Source organism: Myxocyprinus asiaticus, chromosome 31 (genome assembly GCF_019703515.2).
Source record: "Myxocyprinus asiaticus isolate MX2 ecotype Aquarium Trade chromosome 31, UBuf_Myxa_2, whole genome shotgun sequence".
Classification (NCBI taxonomy): Eukaryota; Metazoa; Chordata; class Actinopteri; order Cypriniformes; family Catostomidae; genus Myxocyprinus; species Myxocyprinus asiaticus.
Genome location: NC_059374.1, coordinates 24,977,400 through 24,996,967, shown reverse-complemented (window position 1 = coordinate 24,996,967; position 19,568 = coordinate 24,977,400). Strand labels below are relative to the sequence as shown.

The window sequence follows — 19,568 nt, the reverse complement described above, 5'->3', positions numbered from 1 at the left end:
TTTGTTTGTGTTCTACAAAAGAAAGAAAGTCATTTTTGGTTGAAACTATCCCTTTAATACCTTATTCACAGCAGTGCTATCTTCAGGTCTCTTCAATGGGTTGTACAGTTGTTTAAAGTGTTTTTGGATCATTCCACTGATGAAACATTGAAAAAAATATCCAAGAAATTTCACAAAGAGAGTTGTGGAAAATTAGATGTGATCTAGGAGCTTTTTGACAGCTTTATCAGTGCAAGTCATTGAAGAAACAGTATCCCTCACAGCCTTGTTTTCATTCCCATCAAAATTCAAAGATGGCGCTACTGTGAATAAGGAGCTGTTCAGGTTGTAGTCCACAAACCCGGATGAGAATTCGCCAGTGGTTCCCTCTGGATTTTCCTATGGGTTTTTATAATTGGGTTTTCAATTTATGAGCAAAATAAGGTCTGTGATAAACATTACTTAATGATTTGAGGATGTTTTGTTCTACAACATAAATGACTTGCTTTAATACCTCAAATGTGAATTTTGAAGCCGTCATGTGTTTAAAAAAAAACAACTATGCAATAAAATACGGCTTCAAAATTAATGTTTGAGGTATGACTGTGTGTAATTTTTGTTGTAGAACAAAATACAAATTGTTAAGTAATTTTACCACAGACCTTATTTTACTCGTAAGTTGAAAAACCCTATTATAAAAACCCATCTTCAAAATTGGCAATTAGACTTACGGGATTTTTGGACTACAGAGGCTTGTGCTTCACCTTCAGTTCAGTTTCCTTCAGATTTTCCAATGGTAAGTTATAGTAGTTATAATAGTTACTACAATGATTGAATAAATATTAATTTCATGTGGTATCTTGTTTAAAACAGTATAAAAATCTTTAAAATGTTGTATTTTTTCTTTAATTGATAACAGATTTGGTCAACGCTTTACCGTTGTATTTAACTGTAGTATCGAAGGCATTTTATGGCGGGAAAAAATTGTTACTATGGTAGTTTGTAAGGGTTGTGTTTAACGGTTATGCTCCGTGATAATTAGCCAATGGGCAATCAGGAATCCGCCCACTTCATGAAATCAACCGAGCTAATTGGCCAATGGGAAGAGAGACCAGGAATATCCGAGCAGACAGACCAATCAGAAACGGAGGAGCAACACGCTACTCGACACTAACCACTGGTGCAGTCCACTGTTGCCACACATCTCTGACAGAGGAGGAACTTGTGAAATAGTAACCAGTGACTAACCTCATTCGAAATGTTTATTCGCGTCTTAGAAATTGTATATTTCATTTATTTTGCATCGCACATTCCAATCACTGTCCTCATTGATTTTCAAGCTTTACTTCCTGAACATGTGTATCCACACGCGGTAAGTTTGTCTCTGTCATTACTCGTGACTGAGCACATATCTAGGTTAAGGGTTAATGTGATTATTTGTTTTACAGCTGAAAAACGTATTGCAGTGGTATGCTGCCGAATTCAAGGATCCAATGGTGATGGACCCACCTGTGTGGTTTAGATCTTTTGTATTCTGTGAGGCTCTTGTGCAGCTGCCCTTTTTCCCAGTCGCAGCGTACGCCTTTCTGAAGGGTCAGTCTATCTATTCGTTCGATCATTTGAGTAAATGATTTATGAAATCAGACGTTTTGAGAGGCACAATAGTGACATCTAATGGTGACAATATAGTGTATATTTGTTATTACGGCTTATACAATGGTCACATTATCCCTGCCTATTTGTTTGTTTAATAGGTGGCTGCAAATGGATCAGAACACCAGCAATTGTTTATTCCGTTCATGTGGCCACCACTCTGGTCCCAATTTTAGGCCACATCCTTTTCCATAACTTTCCTCTGGTACCACATCCAGGTCCGCAAACTCTGCATGAGCGTCTGACCCTGGTATCTATTTATGTTCCATATCTTATCATCCCTATCATGATTCTGCTCACCATGCTTTACAGCACAGCTTATAACTCATCCTCTCCAAGTGGAAGAGCTTCCTCAAAGTCCAAGAAACAAAGATAGATGTCAGTTCATCCCTTCCATAGACTTCTACACATTCCACTGTCATTTTGAAATGTGTATGTAAGGCTGGATTCATTGTAAATGACTTCTGAAATGTAATCTGGTACTGATTACAAATTACACAAATTTGGAAATTATATGAAAACTTTGCACATTAAAGGGATAGTTTGCCCAAAGATGAAAATTCTCATGCCATCCCAGATGTGTTTGACTTTCTTTCTTTTGCTGAACACAAAGATTTTTAGAAGAATATTTCAGCTCTGTAGGTCCATATAATGTAAGTGAATGGTGGCCAGAACTATGAGGGTCCAAAAAGCACATAAAGGCAGCATAAAAGTAATCCATAAGACTCCAGCGATTAAATCCATGTCTTCAGTATTGATAATTGTTGTGGGTGAGAAACAGATCGTTTTTTTTACTGTATATCTCCACTTTCACTTCTTTTGTTTTGGCGATTTGCATTCTTTGTGCATATTGCCACCTACTGGGCAGGTAGGAGATTTTATTATTTATAATAAAAAATAACTTAAATATTGAGCTGTTTCTCACCCAAAACTATCACGTTTCTTCTGAAGACATGGATTTAACCACTGGAGTCTTATTGATTACTTTTATGCTGCCTTTATGTGCTTTTTGGACCTTCAAAGTTCTGGCCACCATTCACTTGTGTTATATGGGCATACAGAGCTGAAATATTCTTCTAAAAATCTTTGTGTTCAGCAGAAGAAAAAAAGTCATACACATCTGGGATGACATGAGGGTGAGTAAATGATGGGAGATATTTCATTTTTGGGTGAACTATCCTTTTAAAATTGTTTTCATTTAGTTGCCATAGCTTCCTTATGTTTTGCACTTTTTGCCCTAAAGCAGTAATTGTTTGCATATTTTGTTTACCGATGACAAAATACACATATGTAATTGCAAAATATATTTTTATTCAAGTGTACTTCAAATTTGTATTAAGTTTTTCAAATATTGAGATAACACACCTGATGATCTACACAGTAAGGTAAATGTAAACAAATAATAAATGAATGCACTATTTGGTCTGCTTTCTATCCAATGCAAAATATGTTTGGTGTGGTCCCACAATCAAAATGTAAAGATGTCATGAGAATACGATAAAGTAAAATTGTAAATGGGTTCAAGTCACAAACAGCAGTTGAAGTACAAATCATAAAGAAAAAAAAAACATTTATCCCATGATGTCTCGTGATGGAATTATTTACAGTAACATGCAAATACTGTATTTTCCTGTTGTAAAAAATATTAAATTTACAAAGTAATTTTCCATATAAATAGTATAAATAACTTCATTTGTATATAAATAGTATTCATTTGAGATTATGATCTATTGTGGGAAGTGTGTTTTCCCTGGAACTGGCCATGCAACAGCACTCAATGTTAAAACAATAGAGAGAGTCAAAGGTCGTTACCTATTGACTGGTCAACTCAATTAACCTATAACTTGGGGCCCAGCACTTATTAGGAAGTCATTGTTAGACAGATGCATAGCATCACTTATCTTGTCCAATAGACAGGATGTTATAGCAGAAACAGTGGAATCTTGAAAACAAACGGCACTCTCATTTTTGCAGTATAAACTGGTCAATGAATTCATTCTGCTCTGCTTCCACTTTTTGAAGAGCTTCATATTCTATTCGATATCTGCAAAACAAAAGAGAATTATAATAATTTTATGGTCTCATTACAGTAAGGAATTTAATGCACAAATGGTTTATTGATCACCACGTAGTCTGAATACAGGCCAAATATGACTGTACCTTTCCAACTGCATTTTCTTTTCTGCGATCAGTGCCTGAAGCTGTTGCTGTTGGGCCTCACGTTGCTTTTCAACCGATTTCAACAAATTTCTTGCACCTATGGCCTGTAGAATAATCATCAAGGTCCTCTGAATGAACATAATACTAATGTGGACTGATATTCATTGTAAATGCAAGTACATACCTTCATTTTTTCGGTTTCTGCTTCCTTTGCTAGTTCATCCACAAGTTCAATAAGTCCACCAACAATTTTCTGAAATTGGCCAATCTCTGTTTTCAGAAACAAACATGAAACAGAAGCAATGCAAAGCAAAAGTTATTGATCTGTACTCTGAAACACTAATAGATGCAAAACATTTTATCCAAAAGACATAAATGCTGTTCGCTCTGCACATTCCAATAGATAAAATGTGCTCTATAACAATAAAATAAAAAGCAAAATGAAACTCACTGTCAACAAAGTCCTCACATTCCTCTTTGAGCTCTGTGGTTTTCTGGCTCACGTCAGGCTCAAGTATTCGTAGTTTGTTGAGTTCATCAAAATGAAGACCAGCCTCTGCCAACGGGTCTTTAGCCATGACCAGCGGACCAAAAACTGCTTGTGTGATTGATGGAAAGCTGAACGACAATGAAATATAGATATATAATTTTCAGCGATAGACTGGGTGATTCTCAAGAAACCTGTCAAGAAAATGTCCTGGTCATATTTACCCCTCTCTCTATTTATGTATATATATTTATCTATATTATATTTTTAAGCATGACAAAAATTAACCGTACATTTCATAGCATTAGGGATAGTTCAGCCAAAAATGAAAATTCTCTCATCATTCACTCATCCTCATTCCATCTCAGATGTGTTTGACTTTATTTCTTTTGCTGAACACAAAGATTTTTAGAAGAATATTTCAGCTCTGTAGGTCCATACAATGCAAGTGAATGGTGACCAGAACTTTGAAGCTCCAAAAAGCACATAAAGGCAGCATAAAAGTAATCCATATGACTCCAGTGGTTAAATGAATATCTTCAGAAGTGATGATAGGTGTCAGTGAAAAACAATTCAAAATGTAAGTCCTTCTTTACTATAAATTCTCCTCCCTGCACAGTAGGTGGCAATATACAAAAATAATGTGAATCGCCAAAACAAACGAAGTATGTGAAAGTTAAGATTTATAGTAAAAATGGACTTAAATATTGATCTGTTTCTCACACACACCTATCATTTCACATCTGAGGACAGATTTAACCACTGGAGTCATATGGATTCTTTTTATGCTGCCTTTATGTACTTTTTGGAGCTTCAAAGTTCTGGCCACCGTTGACTTGCATTGTATGGACCTACGGAGCTGAGATATTCTACTAAATATATTTGTGTTCAGCAAAAAAAGTCACATCTGGGATGGCATGAGTATGAGTGAATGATGAGAGTTTTCATTTTAGAGTGAACTATCCCTTGAAGATTTTTTGCATTGTTACATTTTTTTAGGGCATTTAAGCACATGTCCCAATTCTCCTTACCTTAACGAGTCTGGATATTTTCATTTTACTATCGCTTTGTTTTTAATGATGATTCTCATTACCGTAACAGTCTTTTTTTTTCTTTCTTTTTTTTTTTAAACATGCTGTTGTACAATTATTTTTTTCAATTAAAATCAGTGCAAATTAAAGACAGTACCAAAGGAAAACTATTACGATGTGTAAATACTTTACAATTTAACTAATTTATCTTTTTTTTCCCCACGTTGTGGTAATGAGAATATCATAATGATCACTGACCATCATAATTATTGTGGAGAATTGTCATGAAAATGTCACGAAAAGTCTTGATGGCCCTAAAAACAGGCTTCATTTTCTATATGCAAAATTTATTTTGATTTTATTGTAAAAAATAAAAATAAATAAATAACTAAAATAGGAACATCTGAGAATCACACAACTACATAAAACAACTGTCACAGTTGAACTACAAGGCTTTGCCATTGCCATTTTGTTCCAACTCTTATTATTTCTGTTAAGCACCCCTAAACTTAGCCAAATATCGCTGATGTTGCAGGACAATAAGAAATCACTTGTGTCACCAGATCCACTGACCACATAATCTAGCTAACCGATTAGCTAGTTAGCTGGTTAAAGTGATCTGTCAATAAACTGCCGTTTCAAAACAAATCGGATTGTCCACTCAGTAAATTACATTTACATACAGGACGAAGAAATGCTACTGCTCACAAATATTTTTGTAAGGTCTGGGTTGGTATTGAGCTAGAATAGATAAACAAAAGCAAACAGACCTTGGCCAGACAAGTTCATTTGCTTGGTGAACATACATAAAACGGTCCACAATTACTCTCTCAAACTGTTACATCGACTGAGACATTTAAATCAAGTGAAGTAGATGATCAAATGGCTCCAACCTACCTTACTTTTATTTGATTATGTGGCACTTCTGCTGGAGTAAATGACCGCCTCCTCGCATCTGTCTGACCGTCTCGGCTGCCAGGCGACGACCGGTCCACCTCATGATGAGTGAGAGGGGGGTACAAACACATTTTTAATATTTATGTCAGGCAAAATGTATTGATAATAATTTAAAAAACACTTTTTTATCCCATAACTACAGAAATAATTATATATAACTATAAATGCCAGAGGTTCATATCAAACGTGTTTTTTATAGCTAACATCTCACACCACAGTCCCCCTTGTTCTAAAATTGAAAGAGTCCGTAGTTAAATACCTCCTGCAGTTCAGCGCCAGAACACTGTGGGTATTGGAGATGCAGGACGAACAACAACAGGCTGTCAAAAACATTAGAAGAAGATTGAGCGGCGACCTCAAAAAATGTCTAGTCTCTCTGTTTTAAACGATATAAATATACATATGTTATATGTATATTGGGTAAGCTTTACATATGAAAGGTCGCTGTTGAATAAGTTTAATGCTCACTTTTTCTTGTTTGGCTGTTTGACCATCTGTGTGGGTCAACAGTTTAAGGAATATTCCGGGTTCAATACAAGTTAAACGGTCTAAATGATTGGAGAAGTCACCAGAGAGAAGTCTGTCGTTTCACAGGAAGATCGAGTTATTACATTTTGATTAAAGAGGTAAAGGCTAAAAAAATAAATAAAACATACGCTTGTTCACAATAAGATCAGTAACGTGCAATTATAAAATAGATAGGGTGAATTTTCATTTCATGCTGACCTTAAGCTCAATCAACTGTATTTGTGGAATAATTTTGATTACCACAAAAATAATTTTTGAATTGCTCCTCCTCTAAAAAAAAAAAAAAACAGTGAGGCACTTACAGTGGAATTGAATGGGACCAGTCCGTAAACATTAAAATACTCACTGTTTCAAAAGTATAGTCACAAGACATAAACAATATGCGTGTTAACATGATTTTAGTGTGATAAAAATCACTTACAAACCTTTTCTGTGTAAAGTTATAGCCAATTTTACAACTTCGTTGCTATGATGATGTAATGTCAACAAACCCTAAAACCCTAAACAGACTGTAAAAATGATTTAAAGATTTTACAGCTCAAATAATACATGAGTTTAAACAGAAGAATTAATGTTAGTGGTTTTATAAAATTATTAACTTCACATTTCTGCTTTTGAATCCTCCAAAAATTGGCCCCATTCACTTCCATGGTAAGTGCCTCACTGTAACCTTGATTTTTGCTTCTTTTTTTTCCTCTTCTTTTTTTTGGGTGGGGTGGGGGGGATTTTCTCTCCAATTTGGAATGCCCAATTCCCAATGCTCTCGAAGTCCTCGTGATGGTGTAGTGACTTGCCTCAATCAGGGTGGCAGAGGACAAATCTCAGTCGCCTCTGTGTCTGAGACCATCAATCCACACATCTTATCAAGTGGCTTGTTAAGCGCATTACCGCAGAGACCTAGCGTGTGTGGAGGCTTCACGCTATTCTCCACAGCATCCACGCACAACTCACCATGTGCCCCACGAGAGCGAACCACATTATAGCGACCACGAGGAGGTTACCCCCATGTGACTCTACCCTCCCTAGCAACCGGGCCAATTGGTTGCTTAGGAAGCCTGGCTGGATTCACTCAGCACGTCCTGGATTCGAACTCATGACTCCAGGTGTGGTAGTCAGCGTCTTTACTTGCTGAGCTACCCAAGCTCCTGATTTTTGCTTTTTTAAAGAAAAGGAGGGATGAGTCGAAAATATTTTTGTGGTAAGCAACTTTGTCACAAATGCTGTTGATTAAGCTTAACTTGTATTGAACCTGGAACATTCCTTTTAATTAGTAAAACTTAATGCCTCTGGACACTTTTATAGATCTTCTTTATTATGATGATGGATCATGATGCTTTATAAATTGCTAGAAGCAGCTGGTGAGTTAATAGCAATGCAGTAGTTTTCTTTCAATGTCATTGCAGATGTTGATGTCGCAGCAGAAGCATGCCTCTGTCAACTCAGTCTCAAGCAAATGATGACCAGTACATTCTCATAGCTAGTCTGGATAACGTGAGGAATCTCTCCAACATCCTGAAAGCCATCTCTTTCAAGGGCCATGCCATATTCAATGCAACACAATGGTTTAAAGGTGACAGTGGAGGACTCCAAGTGTCTTCAAGCCAATACATTCATTCAGGTTGGTTTTTGGGAACAGCTTCAGACAGAAAACTTTTTTGAGCTGTAGGAGTTTGGCTTATCTGTGTATTTGTGTGTCTGTTACTTTAGGCTGACATCTTTCAAGAATACATTACCAAAGAGGATGCAGTCGTGTTTCAGGTGAACTTAACCGTGCTTCATAAAAAATGAATCACATTCTTCCAACTTTGAGATTACGTTTTCTTGTTTTCCCACTCTTCATTAGATAAAATAAAATTACATTCCAACTCCCATCTTTCTTTTATATACTTTGTTGAATCTTTTTTCTGATATCTGAAACTGTTATAAAACTTAGAGGTATTTTTAATTTTTTGAAATGACAAGAAATCAAAAATTAAAAAAAATACTCGTCTACACTCTGCCCCCCTCAAACGGCTGTGCAGTGTCACATGAAGAAATACTGTAACTCACTCTGGGGGGGTATTGCAGGCACATTTAGATGCTACTCATGAAAAGATTAATGGTGAGTGAGGCTATTGTATCTTTTTTTTATTTTATTTTTTATCTTTTTATCCTTTATTTATTTTTCAATGTGGCTCTGTTCAAAAATGTTTGCCTGTCATGTGTTCAACAGATCCCATGTTCAATGGAAATTATTTATTGTTAGAACAGTAAAAAAAAAAAGCTTTTGTTCCTCTTTGTACATTTTTAAAGGATTATTCCGAAGTAAAATCTGATGACAAAATAAGGTAAGTCGTAAATCGGTATCAACCTATAGTTTTTTGTATCGGCCAAAATGTTCATATTGGTGCATCCCTAGTCTCCTTTTAGTGTTCCATGCAAAAAAGAAAGTCAAACGGATGTGGAACAACATGAGGGTTAGAGAATTTCCATTTTTGGGTAAATTATTTCTTAAAGAATTTAACAATGGCAACTGTTTACATTTTCTAAGTCAGTAAGATTTATTTTCTCTTATGTGTAAATTCTCAAAGATATAAGATGTCGGCCTCCCTCCCGATTCGTCCACCACACTTTCCGAATTTCCTTCCTTCATTCACATGCACCACACACCTGGTTCACAGCCACTATGGTGCTAGATTTAGACCTGTTTCACATCGACAAAGGCGGCAATCCTGAAATCATGAGGGTGACCCAGAGGAAACAGTTTAAAGATTTGTCTCTTGTGGATAAACTGGTCCAGGCGGACACAGAATGGATGAAATGTCGCTTTACTGCAGATAACCTAAACAAGGCCAAGAATCTGTGCAGCAAGGCCATTGGCGAAAAAAATGAAGAAGAAAGGGCCAGTTGGTGATGAGACTCTTCCAGAAGAGGCACAGAACTTGGAAGTGACTCAGATCAAAAAGGTGCGGTTACTGGTAGATGACGCTGTTCAGAAGACTGACAGTGATCAACTAAAGCTGGAGGCGGAACGCTTTGAATACCAGAGAGAGATAATAAGGTGGAGCGCACCTGGGGCGACTGCTCAGTGCAGAAAAAGTACACTCACATGGACCTGGTCGTCATGGTGGTTGGATACGAAGGAGGAAAAGGAGCAGTTATGGCTGGTAGCAGAGGATACTTCCACAAGGGGCTTCTAGTTTTCCTGGAGCAGGCCTTAATAAACTATGCATTGCGGATCCTGTACAGCAAGAACGACAATCTCCTCTACACACCCTTCTTCATGAGTAAAGAAGTTATGCAGGAGGTTGCTCAGCTGAGCCAGTTTGACGAGGAATTCTACAAGGTGATTGGGAAAGGAAGCGAGAAGTCAGATGACAATACAGTGGACAAGAAGTATTTGATCGTCATATCAGAGCAGCCAATCGCTGCCTTCCTGAGAGACGAATGGCTGAAGCCAGAGGACCTCCCCATCCGGTATGCTGGCTTCTCCACCTGTTTCAGACAGGAAGTGGGCTCTCACGGCAGAGACACACATGGGATTTTCAGGGTCCATCATTTTGAGAAGATTGAGCAGTTAGTGTACGCCATCCAAGAAGCAGAAGAAACAACAGGAAGGAAGCAAGAAGAAGAAACAGCAGGGCGTTGACGCTGATCTAGAGAATATGTCAGCCGATGACTCTTAAACCTGCTCCCTACAATCCAAGCAATCACAATGGTTCTTCATGAAACTTCCATTTTATAACCCCATCCCCATTCACTGTCATTGTCCACTGAAACAGTCACTCCATTTCTTCCATGTCATCTCCTCTGCCACATATTACTACTTCTCGGACAGTTTTATGGGGCTGTCTGTGGTAAAATTGACAACTTCAATTCAAAATGCATGATGGTGTGACAGACATACTGTATGTCCAATTAACAGTAAAATGTCTTCAATGACACTGTAATTTCCAAGGCATTGTTGTATTAAGATACAGTTAAATTCAAAACTGAAATAAAGGAAACATGCATGGTTATAAACAATACTTCAATATACTGCATCTATGCCATGTTAGAAGAGGGTATTTCAGCTTATTCTGAATGGAAATATTTTTTGCACAATGAAAAGACCTCTTTCTTTCAATATTCTGTCCTATAAATAATATCTGCACTATAAACAAGCATAATGGAAGTGTAAATGTTAAGGTTATAATTGATTACTTAACACTTCCCATTCACATTGTCACATACCTTAAAATGATACGGGATCAGCAGTTATAAATGCCGCTGTCATTCATTTCTGTCTTGTTCTTCATAGATGAGGTTTCTTGTGATTTTTCTGTAAAACAGGAAATGTTATTATATGTACAGTACTTGAATAACATGCCTTGTTTTAAGTGTCAGTATGATGGCTTATGAGAATAAATCAATACTGGGAGAAATAAGAAAAAAAGATATAAGATGTCCCTGTTGAAGCCCTCTACAAAGACCTTGGCCCTGTCCTGTAAAGTCTCAGTGAGGACTGACAGTCCAGGCTTCCTCTCTCTACAGTATCTTGTGAGGAATGATGATGGCCAGATTTGTTTTGTGGAATACTATTGGTGCCCGGATGAAGAAGTGCAAGAAGAATAGACAGGACATTTTTGTTTGTTCCTTTGGACTATTACTAAAATCAAAACTTTTGATATGGAGAGGTTTCATTTGATTGGTTAGTTCTTATGTTCACCATCTTTACTTAAAAGGAGTATTGAAAGAGCAAATGGTTTTTGAATAGTTTGGTATTTAGTGCACACTGACCTGATGGTTCATGTAAATCCATTAAACATGGAATATCCTCCTTCTGATATCCCAATTTGATATTACATCTCTCTGTAGTTAAATAAAGATTAAAGACAGTGAGAAATAAACAGTTTTCACTTGTCACAACCTGTTGCCTTGAAATTGACATAGCACTTTGCTTGATCAGCAGAGGGCGACAGAGAGATGCTAATTGTTGCATACTCTATTAGGAGTCTGATTCAGAACATTTTTCATCATGATGGAATTATGCATAAATATATGTCAAATAGACATGGTTACTGTATATCTAGGTAATATTTGGATTTTTGGCCCTGCTAAATAGCTAATTCTGTTATCAATGATCTAACCACTGATCAAATTATCCCTTACTAATTGGCTGATATAGGCTACAGTAAATCCCTTCAGTAGGGCAAAAAAATTATATACATATAATGTAAAATGAGTAACCTTCCAAAATAAATACATAAAATATTTAGTATCCAATGGTTGGCTCACAACTCATAATTTTGGGAGGTTTAAATATTAAGACAGTCGAACAGTTAAAGCTGTTGCCTTGAAGAACTGAATTTTTAATATAGGTTCATTTTATTACACGAATGCGTTGCGAGGCAAACATGTAGCTGAGTAAAGCAGCTTGATGTTGATATTGTTTGACGCACGCACTAAGTCCCTGAACAGCGCGCGATGCTTGAACTGCCGCCTCGCGACCAATCGCTTCGCCACTCACAGATGTCGAGGCAACACTGTTTCCGGGCAGAAGAACATTACAGAAGCAAAACAACGGTACTTCTGTCACTCTGTGAGCTCCATCCCGCGGGTGACTGCCCTCATGATGCATTTCAATGCCACATACAAGCTGCTTAGAGACTGCAGCAAAGCTATGGAGATAGAATAGTTGCATATTAACATACAAATGGAAAGAGATTCACAAATAGAAAGTTGGTTCACAGATAAATTGAATGAGATCCACAAATAAATGTAAGGAGTTTCACAAAAATTAAATGAATTCACAAATAAAAAGAACGAGATTTGCAAATAAAATATTAATATATATTTTTATCTTCTCCCCTTTTCTCCCCAATTTGGAATGCCCAATTTCCAATGCGCTCTAGGTCCCTGTGATGGCGTAGTGACTCACCTCAATCCGGGCGGAGGACGAATCTCAGTTGCCTCCACGTCTGAGACCATCAATCCACGCATCTTACCACGTGGCTTGTTGAGCGCGTTACCGTGGAGACAGCGCGTGTGGAGGCTCACGCTATTCTCCGCTGCGTCCACGCACAACTCACCACGCGTCCCACCGAGAGTGAGAACCACATTATAGCGACCACAAGGAGGTTACCCCGATGTGACTCTACCCACCCTAGCAACCAGGCCAGTTGGTTGCTTAGGAAGCCTGGCTGGAGTCACTCAGCACGCCCTGGATTTGAACTTGCGACTCCAGGTGTGGTAGGCAGTGTCTTTACTTGCTGAGCTACGCAGGCCCCCACAAATATATTTTTTAACTCACAAACACAACTCTGTCCAGCATTCATTTGTGAATCGCACGCATTTATTTGTGGATCACATCTTGTGCATTTGCGGATCGCTAGAAGCATTTGTCGATTTTGAAACAAATCTAGCGTCAAGATGTGCAAACAAATCTACCAATAAACCAAATTAATGCCATAGCAGATCTTGTACACTGTGTAATATAGGGTGTTCATTTATGGTTTGTGCTCCTAAGATAATTTAATATGATTAATGTTTTATAAAGACGCTATCTGTACTACTGATCTTTTGTAGTGTCTTGTAGTGTGTCTGTTTGGATCTGCCACGTAACATTAGGAGTAAAGGTTTTGACGACACATTTCAGTCAAGAAACTTGGTTAAAATTAAAGTAGCAGACTCACACAGTCAGCCAGGTTAGCTATAAAGCTAATGATCAGGACACTCTACAAATTGTCAGTTTTCAGCTGTCGACATTTAACAAGACACTACACATATTTATAACTGAGAGAAAATTATACGAACCTTAAGTCACAGTATTCCTCTGATGGCGTCGTTTTCTTTCACATTTGCGGCCTTGGAGCTTATCTGTAAGTGCTTGATTCCATGCTCATGAGAGCTCTGTGACTCTGGTCCCAGATAATGTGGCCATTATCTGATTGGCTTGAGTAGACGATGGGTGGAGTCCACCTTTTTGTAGATTTGTGTGCACATCTTGATGCTAGATTTGTTTCAAAATCGACAAATGCATGTAGCGATCCGCAAATGCACAGGAAGTGATTCACAAATGAATGCTGGACAGAGTTGTGTTTGTGAGTTAAAAAATATATTTGTAATTGCACTTTATTTTTGTGAAACTCCTAACATATTTTTATAAATCTCATTCTTTTTATTTGTGAATTCATTATATTTCTGTGAAACTTCTTACATTTATTTGTGGATCTCATTCAATTTATTTGTTAACCAACTTTCTATTTGTGAATCTCTTTCCATTTGTATGTTAATATGCAACAATTCTATCTCCATACAAAGCCCTCTTAATGATTATCAACATTGTTATCATTAGATTAGAGTCATAAATATGTTTAAAACCTATTACAGGGAATTTTGGTCTAATGTGTTTTAAATCTTACATTATAGGTATTTAAAATACATCCTCTTCAGTTAGACTACAACAAATGACCAGTATGGAGGTCAATGACGTGAAGCTTATTTCTTTGTCCAGATCTATTGGTATTAAAAAATACATAAAAATGGAAACACACAAAACAGTTTGTTGGTGTCGAATACACATCTTCTATGATGAACATGTTTTCAGTAACTGAGTTTAAAGTCCTTTTGATATTGTTTCTGGGGCTTAAAGGAATAGTTCACCCAAAAATGAAAATTCTTTCATAATTGATCCGCTTTCAGGCCACCCCCGATGTGTATGATTTTATTTCTTCTGCTGAAGAAGAAACAAAGATTTTTAGAAGAATATTTCAGCTCTGTAGGTCCATACAATGCAAGTGAATGGTGACCAGACCTTTGAAGCTCCAAAAAGCAGATAAAGTCAGCATAAAAGAAATCCATGAGACACCAGTGGTTAAATCAATGTCACCTGAAGCAATGCAATCACTTTGGGTGAGAACAAACCAAAATATAATTCCTATTTCACTGTACATCTTGCCATTGTAGTCTCTATGCACGATCATGATTTCAAGCTCAATTACACTTCCTAGCGCTCTTTGTATGCGTCAAGCACCAGGAAGTGTAATTGAGCTTGAAGTCATGATCGTGCATAGAGACTGCAATGGCAAGATGTACAGTGAAAAAGGAGTTGTATATTTTCTGTTCTCACCCAAAACCAACTGGATCACTTCAGAAGACATTGATTTAACCACTGGTGTCTCTTGGATTTCTTTTATGCTGACTTTATCTGCTTTTTGGAGCTTCAAAGGCCTGATCACCATTCACTTGCATTGTATGGACCTACAGAGCTGAAATATTCTTCTAAAAATCTTTATTTGTGTTCAGCAGAAGAAAGAAAGTCATACACATCTGGGATGGCATTAGTAGTGGTCGACCGATGTGGTTTTTTTAATGGCCGATGCTGATATCCAGAGAGCAGGGTGGCTGATAGGCTGGTACAATGCAGATATATCACACAATTTAATATAGTAAATAACATAAACATAAAATTGCTAAAATGCTAAAATAAACTCTTATTTAGCACTATATTTACTCAACACAAAACTTTGTAAAAAAAATAATATTGTATTTTAAATGGTAGATAGTAGTTTCTTCTGACTTCTGTTTAGTCATAAAATTTTAGTAATTTATTTGCACATGAAGAAATTGTTAATATATTAGGAAGGAAATACCAGTACACAGAGTAGACCAGCAACCATAGATGGCATGTCCATGTTAACAATCTCATTTACTCAAAAAATACAGAATCAAACTAATTGTACATACAGTACATAATGAATAAGACATTTACTTATAGCACACGTGACACACTTTTACCTTGAAGTTTCACCAGTGACTATTTATCAGAGACGGGCCACTTCTATTAAAATGAATGGGAAAATTAGAACGCCCAACTGCAGCTAATGGTCGACGGATGTAGATAGGAAGTCCCGCCTTACAGGTAAAAGAACCAGTCACCTTTTAGATACAGACATGGCCTGTCACTCAACTCGAGAACACGCGTGCGCATTAACTATTAACTTTTTTAGCGTAATCTGAGGTAAAGAAGCACCATTTATAATACCAGTGTTGTCAGATTTTACTGCCGATTTGAAATATGTACTTTGATCGTAATCTTGACCAACCGTTTTGGAGATTTTGGTCTTAAAAATTTTTTTTAGCAAAGTGCGCAGATCTCGTGACGTCACATGACCTTCCTCTAAGAACATTATTTGGACAGAAAGGCTGAATTTCTGTCTACATCTATAATTATCTCTTATAATTGATCTATTTACATGCACGTAAACACTGGAATTGATAGACGGCATCCAACCAACAACATTCAGCGTAACCAAGTAAACACTGTCCACAGACCAAGACTTGTGTATCTTTTGATAAGGGTAAGCAACTTGATCCAGGTAGAACTACATCACACAAAGCAGGTGATGTCAGGGGGATGGCATCACTTTCTGCACATAAAAACACAAGCTTGGAGATGAAGTGGACAATCCCCGTTTCTCAGCTAAACAATCCTGCTGTAACACACTGTCTGATGTCTTGTCCCACCATTGAATCAAGTGGTATCAGGTTTTGGCAATGGCAACACTGGGTTTTGCAATCACAAACTCAGCAATGACCTAATTGTTGTGACACTCCAACAATTAGCAACCAGAGAGCCCATGAGAGATAGAGAGAAGGTGCATGGGTTACAACACTGTGTCACCAGGGACAATGAGTCATCATATTGTACGTTATATTAAGTGACGGAGGTTACATACGTTAGAAAAGAAATGTGGTCAGGTGTCTACGCTACGTAACTTATAACTCATAACTGTTAATGAAAACGAAACCCAAAGCCCATTTTTGTCTTCATGCACACTTTTAATGGCCAGGTATTCAAATCAAATTGTCATTTTGTTGTCATTCCAACATACGAGCAATAGTCAAAGTGGAAAAACTTGGGTGCGTGATCCACACAAATGTAGTGTACCGAATAAACAGTTTACAAATGCACACAGTATATACGCTTTACACATACTGTAGATTCACAAAATTGATATGGTACATGTAAATCAACGTTAAACTAATTATCATCCATTAGTGGATAAAAGCTTATGTAGCCAAGTGATGTGTGTCTTTGTAGAAAACAAATGACTGTGAAATTTAGCAACATAATATGCCAACTTACAACCCCTGGCAAAAGTTATGGAATCACCACACTTAGAGGATGTTCACCCAGCTTTTTTACTTCATAGCAAATAAACAAATCACAGATATGACACAAAACAATTTTTGTTTAATAGCTGAACATTCAGGCTTCGTGAAACATCCCTCAAACAAATTAAATTACATTATTTTAATTAATGGCATATTTTTTTCCAGATCAAGTAGAGGAAAAATCACTCAATGTTGAGGAATAAATTATGGAATCATCAAAAAAATAAAAATAAATCACAATTAGTATTTTGTTGCTCCTCCTTTGGCTTTTATGACAGCCTGAATTCTTTGAGGCATGGACTTCACTAATGAAAAACAATATTCTCCATCAAGCTGGTTCCAGCTTTCTCAAATAGCAGTTGACAGGTCAGCTTTGCAGGAAGGAGCCTTGTCATGGACCAATTTTTTCAATCATAAATTTTCAGTCGGAATGAGATCTGGACTGTTTGCTGGCCATGTCATTGAGTTGATATGCCTTTCCTGAAGAAAAGCTTTAACACTCTTTGCTCTGTGGCAAGATGCATTATTATCCTGAAAAATGACTTCATCATCACCAAACCTATTTTCTATCGATAGAATGAGAAAAGTGTCCAAAATTTCAATGTACACCTTTGCATTGACTGTTGAGGCAATGATTGCCATCTCCCCTGGTCCTTTACCTGACATGCAACCCCATATCATAAATGACACTGGAAATTTGATTGTTTTCTTCAGGCAGTCATCTTTATATTTTTCATTAGAACGGCACTAGAAAAAAGTTCCAGCATCGTCGCCTTGGCCAATGCAGATTCATGATTCATCACTGAATATCACTTTCATCCAATCATCCACACTCCATGATTTCTTCTCTTTAGCCCACTGTAGCCTTGTTTTCTTCTGTTTAGGTGTTAGTGCTGGTTTTCATTTGGCTTTTCTATATGTAAATCCCATTCCGTTCAGCCGATTTCTTACATTTCTGTCACAAACATTGACTCCTGTTTCCGCCCGTTTGCTTTTCATTTGTTTTGTTGTGCATTTTCTATTTTCAAGGCATATTGCTTTGAGTTTTCTATCCTGATGCTTTGACGTCTTCCTTGATCTACCAGAATGTTTTCCTTTTATGACCTTCCCATTTTGTTTATGCTTGCACCAAATTTTAGACACAGCTGACTGGGAACAACCAACTTCTTTTGCCACACTCCGTGTTGGATTTCCTTCTTGAAGGAGTTTTATAATCCTTTCCATTGTTTCAGTTGACAACTCTCTTGTTGCGGCCATTTTCCTTTCAATTAGCCAAGTCCAACAGCTTGTTAAGGTCTGTAAGCACTCTCTTTTAACTGCAGACAAATTTGCATTTTTAGACTTGTGCCGGTATTTGTTTTAGAAATGCAAATTACAAGGTGAATCCATAATTTTTTCCTCTACTTGATCTGGAAAAAAATATGCCATTAATTAAAATAATGTAACTGAATTTGTTTGAGGGATTTTTCATGAAGCGAGAATGTTCAGCTATTAAACAAAAATCATATCTGTGATTTGTTTATTTGCTACGAAGTAAAAAAGCTGGGTGAACATCCTCTAAGTGTGGTGATTCCATCATTTTTGCCAGGGGTTGTACAATAGGCAATACCAACACCTGCTTAATCAGCTAAAAGGCACCCTGGCATGGGAAACTCCACTGTGAATAAACATGATTTGAGTATAACATTCCTTCACTTCATGTTAAAAATACCTTGCATCAACAAACAATGTTCGGTGACTGTGGTCACATGGGGTCATGATGGGAACAGCTGGCCTTAACAGCACTCAGCAATCCACCCCCTAACCCATTAATGCTGCTCTCCCTCTGCCTCAGCATGCAACCATGTGTGAAATGATCCTTGATGATGGAGATGAGGTAATGCCTGTAGCAACTCGGACATCACTATAGTCCTTCCCTTCCAATGTGATTGACCGTCACTTAGACAGTGGGCTTTTTATCTTATGCTGCCCTTCTTTTAGGAGGCCACAATGAACCTGCTAAAGGTGCCACCAATGCTTTATATTTTATCATTCTGAATGAGTAGCATATATTAAAGCTTTTAAAAATGTAAATAAAGAGCCTTGTGATAAATATTACATAAGCCCATGAGTAATATGGGCTGTTCGAATGCATATGTGGTTGATCATGATCTTGTAGGTTTCGTGTCACCCTGGTCATCTGTTTAATGTGAATGTGATACAGTTTAATCAGAGTTGACTGGAAGCATATGTGTCATAAAGCACTGATGACAAAAACTTAATGTGGTTACAAGTAAAACATGCTAACAGACTACAGTGTTATGTGTCAGTTCCTTTCCTTTCACAATCATACAGTATGTGTACTGTAAACTCAAGAGTGTGACTGAAACTAGGTTTCAAGGTCTCTCACTTCTGTTTCTTTGATAAGAAATTTGACAGAAAAAGAAATGTAAACAAAAAGCAATCTTACATGAACAGTTTGACTTTTATAATGCTTTTAATAATTGTTGATTTTGTCTCTATCAGCACAGACCATTTAGATTATTATGACTTTCATATCAAGAAATCATGACCACAAATTAGTCATTTTCATTTAAACCGAATGATAATCTCGAGTCAGGCACAATCTACCCTGATGACAAAGGTTCTTATGTGTC

The 19,568-nt window shown here is 37.1% G+C and overlaps 2 protein-coding genes and 1 pseudogene across 3 annotated transcripts; 2 read left to right on the top strand and 1 right to left on the bottom strand.

Moving 5' to 3' along the window:
* The first annotated feature begins 1,087 nt into the window (after positions 1 to 1,087).
* On the top strand, positions 1,088 to 3,078 carry LOC127422428 (sigma intracellular receptor 2-like). Its single transcript, XM_051665944.1, has 3 exons — positions 1,088 to 1,351; positions 1,428 to 1,572; positions 1,734 to 3,078. The coding sequence occupies exons 1-3, from the start codon at positions 1,238 to 1,240 to the stop codon at positions 2,006 to 2,008; spliced, it is 534 nt and encodes a 177-aa protein (XP_051521904.1). The 5' UTR covers positions 1,088 to 1,237; the 3' UTR covers positions 2,009 to 3,078.
* A 142-nt stretch (positions 3,079 to 3,220) lies between these two features.
* Positions 3,221 to 6,321, bottom strand: ift20 (intraflagellar transport 20 homolog (Chlamydomonas)). Of its 2 annotated transcripts, none has more exons than XM_051665942.1 (5): positions 6,208 to 6,321; positions 4,244 to 4,410; positions 3,977 to 4,062; positions 3,793 to 3,896; positions 3,221 to 3,676 (listed from the first exon to the last, which is right to left on the bottom strand). In XM_051665942.1, the coding sequence occupies exons 2-5, from the start codon at positions 4,368 to 4,370 to the stop codon at positions 3,595 to 3,597; spliced, it is 399 nt and encodes a 132-aa protein (XP_051521902.1). In that variant the 5' UTR covers positions 4,371 to 4,410; positions 6,208 to 6,321; the 3' UTR covers positions 3,221 to 3,594. The 2 variants fall into 2 exon arrangements, with proteins under 2 accessions (XP_051521902.1, XP_051521903.1); XM_051665943.1 differs by having other exon boundaries at positions 6,213 to 6,292.
* Positions 6,322 to 8,220: 1,899 nt separating this feature from the next.
* Positions 8,221 to 11,680, top strand: LOC127422424 (serine--tRNA ligase, cytoplasmic-like; annotated as a pseudogene).
* The last annotated feature ends 7,888 nt before the right edge of the window (positions 11,681 to 19,568 follow it).

Coding starts and splice junctions, on each gene's coding strand:
- ift20 (XM_051665942.1), bottom strand. CDS start 4,370: ATGGCTAAAGACCCGTTGGCAGAGGCTGGTCTTCATTTTGATGAACTC. Junction 4,063..4,243: donor ATGTGAGGACTTTGTTGACA/GTGAGTTTCATT, acceptor TTCTGAAAACAG/AGATTGGCCAATTTCAGAAA. Junction 3,897..3,976: donor CAGAAACCGAAAAAATGAAG/GTATGTACTTGC, acceptor ATTATTCTACAG/GCCATAGGTGCAAGAAATTT.
- LOC127422428 (XM_051665944.1), top strand. CDS start 1,238: ATGTTTATTCGCGTCTTAGAAATTGTATATTTCATTTATTTTGCATCG. Junction 1,352..1,427: donor AACATGTGTATCCACACGCG/GTAAGTTTGTCT, acceptor TTTGTTTTACAG/CTGAAAAACGTATTGCAGTG. Junction 1,573..1,733: donor AGCGTACGCCTTTCTGAAGG/GTCAGTCTATCT, acceptor TTTGTTTAATAG/GTGGCTGCAAATGGATCAGA.